Source organism: Procambarus clarkii, chromosome 56, assembly GCF_040958095.1.
Source record: "Procambarus clarkii isolate CNS0578487 chromosome 56, FALCON_Pclarkii_2.0, whole genome shotgun sequence".
Lineage (NCBI taxonomy): Eukaryota > Metazoa > Arthropoda > Malacostraca > Decapoda > Cambaridae > Procambarus > Procambarus clarkii.
Window position 1 is genome coordinate 25,983,417 of NC_091205.1, and position 13,919 is coordinate 25,997,335.

At 37.7% G+C, this 13,919-nt stretch overlaps 3 protein-coding genes across 4 annotated transcripts in view; 1 reads left to right on the forward strand and 2 right to left on the reverse strand.

Annotated features, from left to right (window-relative positions):
- LOC138353132 (centrosomal protein of 19 kDa-like) overlaps positions 1-13,919 on the reverse strand; it is a 136,899-nt gene that overhangs the window by 33,731 nt on the left and 89,249 nt on the right. The window lies entirely within an intron of this gene.
- LOC123770805 (QVR superfamily protein crim) lies at positions 1,126-7,754 on the reverse strand. The gene is made up of 4 exons (XM_045762963.2): positions 7,636-7,754; positions 6,112-6,249; positions 5,740-5,893; positions 1,126-5,198 (listed from the first exon to the last, which is right to left on the reverse strand). Exons 1-4 carry the CDS (start codon positions 7,715-7,717, stop codon positions 5,069-5,071), a joined length of 504 nt encoding a protein of 167 aa, XP_045618919.1. The 5' UTR covers positions 7,718-7,754; the 3' UTR covers positions 1,126-5,068.
- The window catches only part of LOC138353130 (regulating synaptic membrane exocytosis protein 2-like), a 67,689-nt gene continuing 67,133 nt past the window's right edge, over positions 13,364-13,919 (forward strand). For both annotated transcript variants that reach the window (XM_069305962.1, XM_069305961.1), the window contains exon 1: positions 13,364-13,919. This exon is cut by the window's right edge and continues 230 nt beyond it. The gene's annotated coding sequence lies outside the window, so the exon portion shown is untranslated.

A 13,919-nucleotide genomic window follows, 5' to 3' on the forward strand; every position in this document is an offset into this window, starting at 1 on the left:
TTCACTAAAATATGTCATTGTGTATGTTCAGTAATGTTAATATTTTCCTGGAATAAATTGTTACACCCTTGCAAAGAGCAGTGTGGCAGCACCAATATTTTAACTTTACAAACTGTTATTATTTAAAAAAAATATTATGCATACATGTATAATACTTGTATTGACCAATAAACATGCAAATATTTCTATAATGATGTAAAATTGAATATAAAATTATTAGGAAATACAAGTTGAATGCTGACGTTTTGTTTAAGTGTTGTATCATAAATATCAGACAGTCTTGGAAGAAACTTTTCTGTCTTTTCAGCAATTTTGTACAGTTTTCTAACATTCTACCAACTTATTTTTATAACTGTCACTCAGTGCTTCAACCAGTCATTATTACTTATGAAAAATATAAAATAGAATGTGCTTCCAGTCAAGTTTTTTACTAAATAAAGTGTTAATCAAGGCTACAGTCATTTGCAGCCATTACTGTACTATATACCAATTATCTTTACATTTTGGTTTGTTAATTAATAAAGGTATGTAAATCTTGGCTGCTTTTACAAGTCCATCTAATATTTGTAGGTTACAAGGATTTATATCATTTCAGCAATAAAATATACATGTAAAACTAAAGGATGAAGAAAAAAAAAAAAAAGGTGTACTATAGAGTTAACTATAAGTGTATAAAATCCAAGATGCTGAGCTTGTACGTGTAGCCGATATATACATCTTCAAGAAGAAACTTCACTTCAAGTACATCTTCAAGAGGAAACTAGATTGTTTCCTTCAAGGAGTGCCGGACCAACCGGGCTGTGGTGAGTATGTGGGCCTGCGGGCCGCTCCAAGCAACAGCCTGGTGGACCAAACTCTCAAGTCAAGTCTGGCCCCGGGCCGGGCTTGGGAAATAGAAGAACTCCCAGAACCCCATCAACCAGGTATATATAGTAACCCTTACCTAGTATTTGAACTTTAGTTACCCAACTTTCATGATACTATAAATACAGAGTATAACATATTTATATAATGATTAGTCACAGGACAGATTATGTATAGGAATAATTAATGGTCTTTGGAAAAGGTTTCCATTTTTATAATAAAATCAGCTACAGTGTGGTATATAAATGAGAATAACCAAAATATGTTTAATACATTTATTCTAACAAGATAGAAAAATATTGAGTTTTAGATATGAATTTCATTGTGTAGGTACTTGTTAATACTTATTCCATAATTTTAGCTGAATTATGCTATTTCATCACTCAATTTACAAAGAATCTCTAGAACCATGATAACTCTCTACGAACCCTGAAACAATTTTAACACAGAAAATCAAAGGCCTAAATAAATTCAAAGAATAGTAGTTAAAACACTGGCACATAAAAATCTAGTTGATTGTACAGTATTAATATTTACAAAGTAAAAACTATATACTAGTTTTGGCATTTATACCATATCCACACAAGATGAGGAAATGATAACTCGGTTTTCTGAATGCTTTTACTAACCCCTAATGGCATGGTTGTAGGAGGAGAAAGAAGTGTTACTGGTGAGCTACAGTACTGAAATGGAATGGAATCCATGGAATCTGATTGTTTTTGAAGAAACTTTGCACGCCCAGCAGTTGTTTTTCACACAATGCAAATAACAATTCTGTGATTAGGGTATTGCACTGTAAAGCCTATGGTCTGTGTATATTAAGTACAAAATAATTAGCCAATGACAAATTAGAAAAAGTACAGCTGCCACTGTCTTATCTCAAAAAATGGACGGATAAAAAGCAACAAATGGACGGATATTTTAACTGCCGTGGTCCCCAAGTAAGTAAAAATGTGTAATATTTGGATACGACATCTGCGAATATGGTATAAATGCCTGTATATATACAGAGTGTGGTGGAGAAAACATGCATTTACCACAAACTTTAATAATCAATAAAATGTTATCTTTTACTTAAAGGCCTCTACAAAATAGTCAAATTATTCTTAAGTAATTCTTGGTCAAGTAATAAAGACACCACAGGATAATGTAGTCATATCGTCTAATCTGAAAAATACTAACTGCATCATCAAACAAATGAATCTCAAACCATAAAATAATATTGCCTTGTGAATAAATGAGAATACTTTACAAGATACAAATGAACGCAGTAAAAATTGAATACAAAATTTGCATTTGAAACCTAGATTAATCAAACCATTTGTCATTATAACTTGATCATTCAATGCACTTCTTTCATCACAAAACTAAGATTCAATTAGAATAGTTTCTGAGTATGCTTGCTGTACAAGCAGCACTGCTCTTTGATCATCATCAAATAGGTTTAACATTGAATATTTGCATTTTGAAGTGGTACCACATTACCTTTATTCAGCTGACTTGGCTCCCAGTGGCAATATATTGTATGGACCATTAATTTAAGTCACTAAGTAGAAATCAATTACACTTTAATTCTCAGATGATTGAAGTATTAAAAGATTAATCAAAGATTAAGAGATAGAATTATAATAAACCTGAAAAATATTACATAGGAGTTGAGAGATTCTATACTAATGTATGTCCAATACCGGGTATTTATCAGAATGGGCTTCACTTAACCATTCACCTTATACCCAATGCTTAGTTGTTTATTACGGTAACTTTCTTCTCAAGAGTCTAGAATAATTACACGATCCCCATTCTGTGCAAGCTGCATTACAGTAATTGGCACACAAACTGAGCTTGTCTTATATTTGTGAATACATTACGCACTACACCACAGTATCACCTAAGGAACTTGTTATATCGAGACAGGTCAATTTTTAAAGCACAGTCTGTATTACTGTATACCATACAGTCATACCAAGGTGATACAAAATATTCCTAATAAAGAATTTGATACTGTTATGGCTGCACAAAATTACTTTTTATACGGTATTTAGTAACTGGTGCAACTTTCAAGGATGATCAAATTTTACTATTATTGATGCTGCTGCTTATTATTTAATCACATCGTTACTAAAGAGCTATGCAATACCTGTACCTATGTTGACAAAACCACACACTACAAATTGAAAACGACGACTGTGTTCGGTCCATCCTGACCAATATCAAGCCGATTGTCCACCTGGACCTCTTAGCAAGATAATGGTCCAGGATGGACCGAAACGTTGTCATCTCTTCAATTTCTAGTGTATAGTTTGGTCAACATTTTTTTTAGCCATGTTATTGTGTTTTATACCTATTTGCTTTGTACCTATTGTGCTTTATAGGACAAGAGCTCAAGATAATACTGTCTAGGGCCAGGATTCAACATGCATTTACACATCTACTTACAAACATATACGTTCTCAATCTTTGGCAGCTTTGTTTACATTTCTTAACAGTTTATGAGATTGAAATGTCTAAATCAATGTAATTATTACACAGAGTAATAACACTAACATGATTAGTCATGCCCTAGATGACTAGGGGGTGTGCATCTGAACACCCACCGCATGGGTTTGAACCCTCATCACGGCTCCTACAGATTTTGCCAATGTTGTTATTGTTATCAACAGCCTCCTAGTGCTTCGGAGCTCATAAGCTGTTTAATAAACATAAACAAAGCCTCCAAAGACTGAGAAAAGATGAACAAGTTTACAAGTACAGTATTTGTATAACTGCTTAATGAGTCCAGGCCCAGGCTCCTTTTTTATTAAACAACTTTGTCACTAGTAAAATGGTATTTGGCAATATTTGATCAATTCACAAAAGTATGATAAAGTACAAAATATAGTAAACAAATCATACTATGTTTCACTTCACTACAGCTTATGATAATAATGCACATTTTATTGAAAGATTTGAAGTAAACTTGGCAACTTAACAGTACCTTTACTGTAATAATATGCATAAGACATTTGTTATCTTAATACATACATGGTACAAACATTGCTCTAAGCCTCCAACTAGTAGCCTGAGTTTGAGTGGATAGGAAGAGGAGATTCCTCATATAAGTCAACAGGCTTTCTGCAGTTTCTATTATTATTGTTTTTATGTTAATAATTAATATTTTAAGTATTATGCCTTTGGATTCTCTTAGTATATTACTCAAATATTGTGTTGACTATCTTACCACCTACTATATTAATCTTCTCCTCTCGGTTTCTTTCCAGCAAATTATGGAAAGCAACTTGTAGGGCGAGACACACCAAACACTGGTCAATATTTATTTTCACAAGAGAAACTTTGAGCTTTGCACAAGACTTCAGGTAATGTTTCGTATTCGGCTAGTTGTCAATCCTCTTCAGAGAGGATTGACAAGGGCACCAGTTTCAAATGAAGAAAGTAGCCAATGACATGAATTAGAAAAAATACAGCTGCCACTTTCTTATCTCAAACAATGGACGGATAAAAGGCAACAAATGGACGGATATTTTCACTGCCATGGTCGTCAAGTAAGTAAAAATATGTAAAGCTTGATCTTCATTTAAAAAGGTAATTGTAACAAATATACAAACCCCTTTTTTATTTATATTGAAATCCAGCACATATTTTTCCATCAAACAATCCAAGGATAAAAAGGCAATAAATGGACGGATACTTTCGCTGCCACGGTCCCCAAGTAAAAACATGCAAAGCTTGAGTTTCATTTAAAAAGCTAATTGTAACAAATATACAAACCTACTTTGTGGACACTGAAATCCAGCATATATTTATCCATCAAAACAATGGACAAATCAAAGGTAATAAATGGACAGACATTTTCACTGCCCTGGTCCCCAAATACATAAAAATATGCAAAGATTGATTTTAATTTGAAAAGGTAATTGTAACATTTATACAAAACCTTGGTATATATTGAAATCTGGTACAGTATATATAAAAAAAAATACACAATTAAATCAAGATCAACTATAAAATGTAATAATTATTATACATTACTAATTAACAAGAATAATCAGTACTATTCATTTAACACCATGATTTAAAATTCGGCTGTTCTTACCAACTCCTATCTGTTTGGAAGTACTGTATACACGAGATGCACACACACCACTCCTCTATTCATGGTGTATAAACCACTTCGTCACCATCATTGTCTTGCGACTGTGCACGAGTACTATCCCAAAATAGTGAAATGTGTGAAAGCCAAACCAATCAGCAGTAAAACACTGATCGTCAAGCTTGAGGCACTGTTACATCTCTCGTCAAAGTCACAAAAGCAGAAGGTGACGTTGGTGTAATGATCTCTGCAAAGAAAGTTCTGTATTAATACACTGACCATGTTTAAAAAAGAATAACTAAAATGCTAAAAGATAAGATGTTTACACATACATACACACACATAATTGGGTGAGGAGGCGTCAGCCAAGAGATTAACAATGTAGTGAAACAAAGTTATAGATATTTAAAAAAAAATATACTGTACATCAAATACATATCAAAATATGTCCATTCATTATTTTATTCAAATGGGATTTTACTACCAAATTTACTAACAATTAAGTTAGCTACTACTGCAAAACCTATTCCTCTTTATTAATTATTTCTGACCTGCTCTACCATGTTAATGAATTTAACTTTTTGTTCCTCCACTCCCCCCCCCCTTTCCTCTCCTAATATATTCTTGGCTGTTCCATCTCAATTTCTTGATGATAAACTAAAGCATCACCTTGCTTTCACTTTGTAATTCACTAATTCTTCATTCACATCTAAACTTGTGACTGAACAAGAAAATTGTAAATTATTCACCTTGCATAAGGAATTGTAATGACTCCCAACAACACTCACCTCCTATGGTCAATCTCAGGTATGGAAGGGAAAATGTACTGTCCAATCATGGGATCTTTGGCAGAGGAACGACACCCTTCATATCGGTCAGCTGGGATATCTCGACGGTGACCCTCCAGGTAGCTCAGACAGTCACGGGTCACCATGACGTCCACTGCAAAGATTAGAAGCCAAGTCATGTATGCAATGCTCAGAGTTTAGACGACTCTCAAAAATATACATTTATTGATCACACACACACACTCACTTCACTATACGTATCTGTAAACAGAAAACATAAACATTGGGCCACTCCTCACGAAACCTTAGGGTTCAGCAGAACCCCAGTTGAGAAACTGATTTAGAGCAAGTTTTGTAACAGATGAAACTTACCTCCTTTCCTTTCTATGACTTTTACACATTTGTCATTAGGGTCTGGGCAGCTATAGCTCCAATAGTAGCGCCAGTCAAAGTCATACAATCCACATCCTGGGTGGGACCCAACACATCGATAGCACCAGATACTGGAAGCTGAGAAATTACACAATTAGTTTAGTTATGTTCTCGTTCTTGTTCTCTCTCTCTCTCATTCTCAGTTTCTGAGTGAGAGAATAAACACACGAACGAATGAATGCGAGAGAGAGAGAGAGCGAGTCTATAATCTTTCCTCAGGACTCTTTATTTTAAAGCTCCAGTAGCCACTTAGTAGTAGTAAACCTGTTAGAGCATATCCATACATTTTCTGAGATTAGAGCATCAAACAACAACTACATATTTAGAGCTGATCCCCGAGAGATTAATATCATCTCCACCAAGCTTCACAACAGAGAATCATCAATCTCATATCCCCTGAATTCACCCAAGTTCCTTGTCTTATTTATGTTCCTCTGCCACACAACTGTCTTAAAACCGAGCTCTGTTTCAAACTGATGGCTTCATTCATACGCTCTGTCACTGTGGCTGGTTTGAAAAACTGTAAACAAATCTTCAGCTGCATGTGTAGAACACATGCATAACTGATAGTCATTTATTGCTTATGAGATCCACAAGCTATTAGTTGAATATGCTCTTCTGGTAGTGGGCTTGTCTTTAATACTTTTGCACGCTAGTGGCTTTACAAGACTGTAACAACTCTTGTAAATATAAAAAAAAAATACTAATTATACATATATCAATACGAGACCCCACTATGTACGCAACATCCCACACCTACATAAATAGGAAAAAATACTTCAGAAGACTTCAGCCTGAGAGCTCCAGCTAGCACGTTTGATCAGTGAGGATTTGTATGCGTCAAAATAAAAAATAAGGATTTGGCCTAACACCCAGTTTAGTATATTCAACTACAAATGTAGGTGCGTAAATAAAAAAAAGTTTATCGATATACCAAGCAAAATACTAAGCAAATGTCTGTATTACATTTTTGGGTTTAATGCACTGAGGTAAAGTTAGGCCATGTTACGTTTGGGATGAGATTGAAGGCAATCAAATTATTCCTTTTTCATCAATTTTTACATTTTATGTAAATAACTCGCTGGTAAACGAAACATTTGAGCCCAGGAGTACCACAGCAGATGCCATACAAGCTGCCCAAAATGCATGAATTTAAAGTTTTCTGAAAATATCTGTTAGTTGTATATAATGAACCTCCAACGTAAAGTTCATATCTATATTAACACAGCCGATATAAGCCTACTTTTTTTACTATATTTGTAATAAATTCAACTCTATCGAGACCATTAGAGCTGGTGTGCCCCCCCTTCAGGTAAATTCAGGTAAATCATGCTAGAAGTTACCTGTTTACGAACGGAAAAACAGGTGAGAGAGCAAGGCCACCACAGCAAAAGCAACTTCTACTGCACCAAACACTACCTTCTGGCAACACAGCGACCCTCAGCAGGTGACAGGGATACTTACCCACGGAGAGAAGCGAAGAAACAACGAGGGAAGCTAAGATATTCTTCATTTTCACCTGAAAAACTTTGAGCAGCGTTACCATAAAACCCCACCCAGCCCTAGTCTGTTGTTGACCCTGTCCTAATGCCTTCCTTTGTCGCAGTTATAATATAGCCAATTTTCTATATACAACATTTTTCAAAAACTATATATATATATTTTAATACGAAAACATCTTACAGATGAAATTATGAACTTATTTTATAAATATATATATATATATTAATAGTTTAATTATCTTTTTTTCGTGAAAAGACAAAGCCGAAGCCACAGTCTTTAGGATATTCGAATTACTAACGCCAAGGTGGTTTCATTTATTTATTTATTTATATATACAAGAATTCTTACATTCTCGTACAACCACCAGCACGCATAGCGTTTCGGGCAAGTTCTTAATCCTATGTTCCCCGGAATACGACCCGCCAAATCGTTTAGGCACCCATTTTACTGCTGGGTAAACAGAGGCTACAAGTTAAGGATGGACACGAACCCAGTACAAAGCCTTGTGAAACGCCAGGCGAGCGAGTTACCACTACACCACGGGGACTATTATGCATGTCATGCATATCATCTCAACTAAGTTTTATTTCTCTCTGCTACACGTGCAATGAACATGGCGGGTTTCGTTGTTTGTTATAGATTCAGCTACCCAGAACAAGTTCCAAGTAGCACGGGCTATGGAGAGCCCGTAACTTACCTGGCACAAGAGCGGGGCAAGTAGCACAGGTTATGGTGAGCCTGTAGTGGACTTACCTGGCACAGGAGCGGTTCTTCCTCCTCTGATGACATTTATATACTGTTGATCAGTCTTTGAATGTCAATCAAGGTAATGGTTAGTAATTTATTTATTTATGTATATACAAGAAGGTACATTGGGTTTGTGAGAATACATTGGATAGTACAGTATTTACATTCTTGTAAAGCCACTAGTACGCGCAGCGTTTCGGGCAGGTCCTTAATCTACCAGATAATTTTAAGTAGGTAATTTCTATCAGAATTGATAAATGATAAAGATACATTGCAAGAGAAAAATGAGATGAGAGAGCTAAGTATATTAAATCACATTGTTATATTAAAGCTCTGATTGATTACATTGTCAGCTTGATTAGTAATTTAAACAAGATTAATAGACACCATACAGCAGATTGACAGCACATATAAGACAGCAATGATCACAATGGTAAAGATGTTCAGATTGGGTACATAAAGATTGGGAGACTGGGTAGCAAAAGATACAGATAAACAAGATTTATAAACACCATACAGCAGATTGGCAGCACATATAAGAAAACAGCAATGATCACAATGGTAAAGATGTTCAAATTGGGAACATAAAGGTTGGAAGATTGGGTAGCAATTGATACAGTGCAATTTTAAGGCAAAAAGTGAAAAACTATGAAGATGAAATTAGGTACTTTTTAGTATTGATTTTGAATGATGTAAAAGTTGGACAGCTTTTCAATTCAGTGGGGAGTGAGTTCCATAAACTGGGTCCCTTTATTTGCATAGAGTGTTTACACAGATTAAGTTTAACTCTGGGGATATCAAAGAGATATTTATTTCTGGTGTGGTGATAATGGGTCCTATTACATCTGTCCAGGAAGAGTTTCAGACAAGGATTTGCATTTAAGAACAGGGTTTTGTAAATGTAGTTGACACAAGAGAATTTGTGGAGTGAGATTATGTTTAGCATGTTTAGGGAGTTAAACAAGGGGGCTGTGTGTTGTCTGAAAGCAGAATTTGATATTATTCTGATAGCAGATTTTTGCTGGGTGATGATGGACTTGAGGTGGTTTGCAGTGGTTGAACCCCATGCACAGATACCATAGTTGAGATAGGGATAGATTAGTGCATAATATAGAGAGATGAGAGCCTTGTTTAGTTTAAGTTAAGGCATATTCGTTTACTTTTAAAATGTGTGCTTATTTTTAATCACGATTATTAAAGACATGTATTTAAATCTTATTTATTTATTTATTATGCACCCTATACCCATCTTGTGGGAGGTAGTGGAAAGGGTTACAGAGGCTCATTGAAACAGTTAAAAATATTAAACAACTTGGAGAATGTTAATCCAGAAAATTTCTTCAAAGGGTCAGATGCAACACAAACAAGGAGCAATAGTTTCAAGCTCAACATGCCACAATGTAAGACTGAAAACAGGAGATGGGTTTTCATCCACAGGGTTATAAACTTATGGAACCGCCTACCCGCTGAAGACATAATTGCCAAAACTGTTAAGCTTTAAAATCCAGCTGAAAAAATCGAGACAAATTGAGGAACCTTCAACAAGTCGCCGGCTTCTTGTCCTCGTATAGTCCACTAGAATGTTAGTGGCGCTCAAGTAAAATGTGAAATAAGGAATTTGAAAACTATTTAGGTGTGTCCTTGAATTTAGTACACAGAAAACCTATTTCTTTAGACCCTTTAAAAGAAAACGTTTTCAGTACAAACTTTTATATTTTAAGCAATAATTTATAGCTGATTTACCTGAGGCCCACTAACCCTAATGGCTTCGATGAGGACAGGAAGTCGGCGGCTAGTCGAAAGTCCCCTAATTTGCCTTGATGATCTGTTTTAGGTTTATTTTAAAACTCAACACAGTTTTAGCAGTTACGCCTTCGACGGGTAGGCTGTTCTACAAGTTAATCCGGTGGGTGAAAAAGCATCTCCTGCATCGTCCCACAGTATTATAATTCTCAGTCCTCAATTATAATACAATGAAGTTATAATTTGAAAATAGTCTCTCTAAACTAGCAAAGATTTACTTGCTAGTTTAGAAGCAGACTATTACAGAAACCGTAATACGCTTTGCCCGAAACGCTTTGCGTAATAGTGGCTTTAGGCATTATATGTACTAGCTCTATCTATAAAGCCAACAAACTTTGTAAAATCTCTTTATGTATGTACCTTTACCTAAATAAATATTATTATTATTATTATTATAATATGTTCCCAGCCATCACAAATATCTAAATAACTATCTAGGTGGTTTGACGGGGCGGTTTGTCTCTCGAGGTAATGGATTTGCTCTGAGGACGGGCTCATATATATATATTAATTCATATTATATGTTAGTTTAGTTCATTTATTATGTACCCCATACCCATCTTGTGGGCGGTAGTGGAAAGGGTTACAGAGGCACATAATGGGCTCAGGGACTGAACCCCACAATTCATTTAGCTAAGCAAGTTACAATCTTGATGAGCTAGTTACAAAATTCAACATTATATATTGAAAATTCATATTATATGAATTGCTTAAATTATATTAAAGCTTTAGTCATTAGTGTTTTTTCCTGCCCGAAACGCTTTGCGTAATAGTGGCTTTAGGCATTGTATGTACTAGCTCTATCTATAAAGCCAACAAACTTTGTAAAATATCTTTATGTATGTACCTTTACCTAAATAAAAATTATTATTATTATTATTATTATTATTATTATTATTATTATTATTATATGAACTGCTAATAGGTTAAGTGGGTTGCTCCAGTGAAGCAACCTGCCTAACCCATCACTCCGGTGCATAGAAAACGTAGATGTTTGTGAGAAGTTACTTTTCATAATAGGATACATTTGTAAAGTTGGTTACCTTAACGTACAAAACGCGACCAATTAGTTGAGAAAACAGGTTAACTCTGAACGAGAACGGAATGTTAGGGCTTAAGATGGGTTGCTGGAGGAAGAGATACATTAGCCTAAAACTTTGTTTTAAAACACAACGTGTCCTCAGATGAGTTCATTAAAGAACTTAACACATATGGTGGATTTTACTACTATCTAGATCAGGCATTTATGAACTGGGGGCCAAGCGATTAAGAATGTCCGTCCTCCCTGCTAAATCTTATGAATCTAGGCTTATTGAACCTTATTTAGGCTTAAATTAATAGTCAGTGTAATTAATAGTTCCATTAATAGTCAACTGGTCAGCTGGCAAGTGAGTATTTGACCTAAATAGAGATTATTTTCAAGTTATAACTGTACATTATTATATACCCATATTTTAAAACAGTAGCCTGTCTTCAGGTGTGTTAGTACACTAAAGAACTGAGTACACATTAATGTGTTTTGGTACTGTTAATGTAATCTAACGTAACCTAACTAAACCCAACCTAACCTAACCAAACTTATCCTAACCTAATCTTAGTTCCTTGACCAAGGTCTATAAGTTGACAATATTAATATTAATTAATAATAATAATAAATATTAATTTATTTAAATTTGGAGTTGCCAGTCGCTTAGGCAAAATTAAGGTAAAGGAACGAGAGAGGGAGAGAGAGAGAGACAGAGAGAGAGACAGAGAGAGAGACAGAGAGAGAGACAGAGAGAGAGAGAGAGAGAGAGAGGGGTAGGTGGGTGGGTGGGGGGATTTGTCATGAGTACTATAGCGCCTTTCCTCTCCCATTCACAACTGTCCTACCCTCCCACACCCCTTCCTCTGGAACCCCCAAAAACCTTTCCATTCCAGTTCTCACTCCAGCATCCCTACTTCCCTCCCTCCCACCCACACCTGCCGTCCCTCACACCCACACCTGCCGTCCCGCCCACCCACACCTCCTGCCCTCCCTCCCACCCACACCTCCTCCCTCTCTCACTCCTTCCCTCCAAAACGGTTTCCGTCCGCCGCATATATTTAATTCCATCTGTCTGTTGTGGGTGGAGAACAGGAGATGGCGGGGGAAACCTCGACTTTTTTTTAGTCATTAACGCCCTGGTTGTTGTGGGTCGCGGGGGTGGGTCGCGGTTGTGAGTCGTGGGACTAAAACGTTGTTGTAGTAAAATAATGGAGATGTTATATGTTGTTGAGGACATATTGTGGGGTGTGGGGCGCTGGTGTTTAGGGTGTGGAAACGCGACCAATCTGACCTATAATTGCTACGAATTAAGCAGGACTGCTCTGAACAAGACAAACACTACAGAACGGGAACTGACGAACTAGGTTGCAACCCCTCCCTCTCCCCCACACCCCGGACACGTGCTACACCACCTGCACAATGCAGGAATGTGTTCGTGTACACATGCCCCATGTACACATCAATATGTGTATGTTTGTGTGTGTAGGGCTCACGAATGGAAGCTTGGAGTGGATAGACTATAAGCTCATGGCTTATACTGTGTTAGGCTATTTTGTTCCTCTTTGCGGTTGAAGAGGATACTCCTTCAGGAGGGCAAGCTAGTTAGCAAATGCCGGGCGACGTTTCCCGATGGTCATTACATCTTAATAGGCCACTAGTTCGCGGCGCCTGGTATAAAGGTCGTCTTGCTAGTCCGCCCAGGTACAATTGCCGACGATCTTAAAGCCCAAGTCAGGCGAAGAGGAGGAGGAGGAGGAGGAGGAGGAGGGAAGGAAAGTGGAAAGAGAGATCTTGCACGAAAATGAACTTAGAGCGGTCCACCTTACTTGCGTCAGAATTCCAAATCATTTCATCTCAGTCATCAGCAGACCTAACCACTGCAGGGTTGCCTCTGACTGACTCTGATTTTCATTCACAGCCACGCTACGAGCGACCACTCAAAAATCAATACACCACACACCTGTGACGTCACGGGCAGGCGAGGATGCTATTGGCTGATGGGGCGAGTGATAGCATCCCATTATTTATGAGAACGAGAGCGCACTACTTGACGCCGGCGCAACATTCCAGGCGGGATGGAAGTGCTGAGGCTTGTGTATCCCTCCGCGCCAGGGTTCCAGTAATCCCGCGGCCTTATGGAGCTCCTTCCGGTAGCTAGTGATGTCTAATGTCGGAGCCACAGGCCGCAGTATACCTTGAAAATAGCTACTAGGAGTGAACTAATAGTGTAAGAACTTACCTAGCCGTCTATTGAGTTGATAAGAGCGGAGGTAGAGTGTGAAGTGCGTGAGATTGGCTGGGTGTTTGTGCCTATTGATCTGGAGTAGTCACAGTTGTGGGCCGAGTATCGTCTGGCCGCCTCTCATACAAATCGCAAATAATCTGGTGTCGTGTTGTTGGTGTGGTGCTGGTGGTGAGTGAAGTGGGCGGCCCTGGGCGGCGGTGGTTGGCGGGGGGGCGCGGCATGGGGCGTGCCCAGGTGCTGGTGGAGGCGGCCAGCGGGCCAGCGGCAGGCCCCGCGGGGCGGCACCCTCCCGCAGGAGGCAGGTAGGCACTGCCCCGCTGCTGCCCCCGTGCCGGCGTGACCCCCTGCTGCCCCCCTGCTGCTGCTGACCTCCGCTGCTACTGCCGCAAGTGCCAGCGCGGCCCCTCGTCACCACGTGCCCCT

Coding starts and splice junctions, on each gene's coding strand:
- LOC123770805 (XM_045762963.2), bottom strand. CDS start 7,717: ATGGTAACGCTGCTCAAAGTTTTTCAGGTGAAAATGAAGAATATCTTA. Junction 5,894..6,111: donor AGTCATAGAAAGGAAAGGAG/GTAAGTTTCATC, acceptor TAATCTTTGCAG/TGGACGTCATGGTGACCCGT. Junction 5,199..5,739: donor CCTGAGATTGACCATAGGAG/GTGAGTGTTGTT, acceptor CTTTCTTTGCAG/AGATCATTACACCAACGTCA.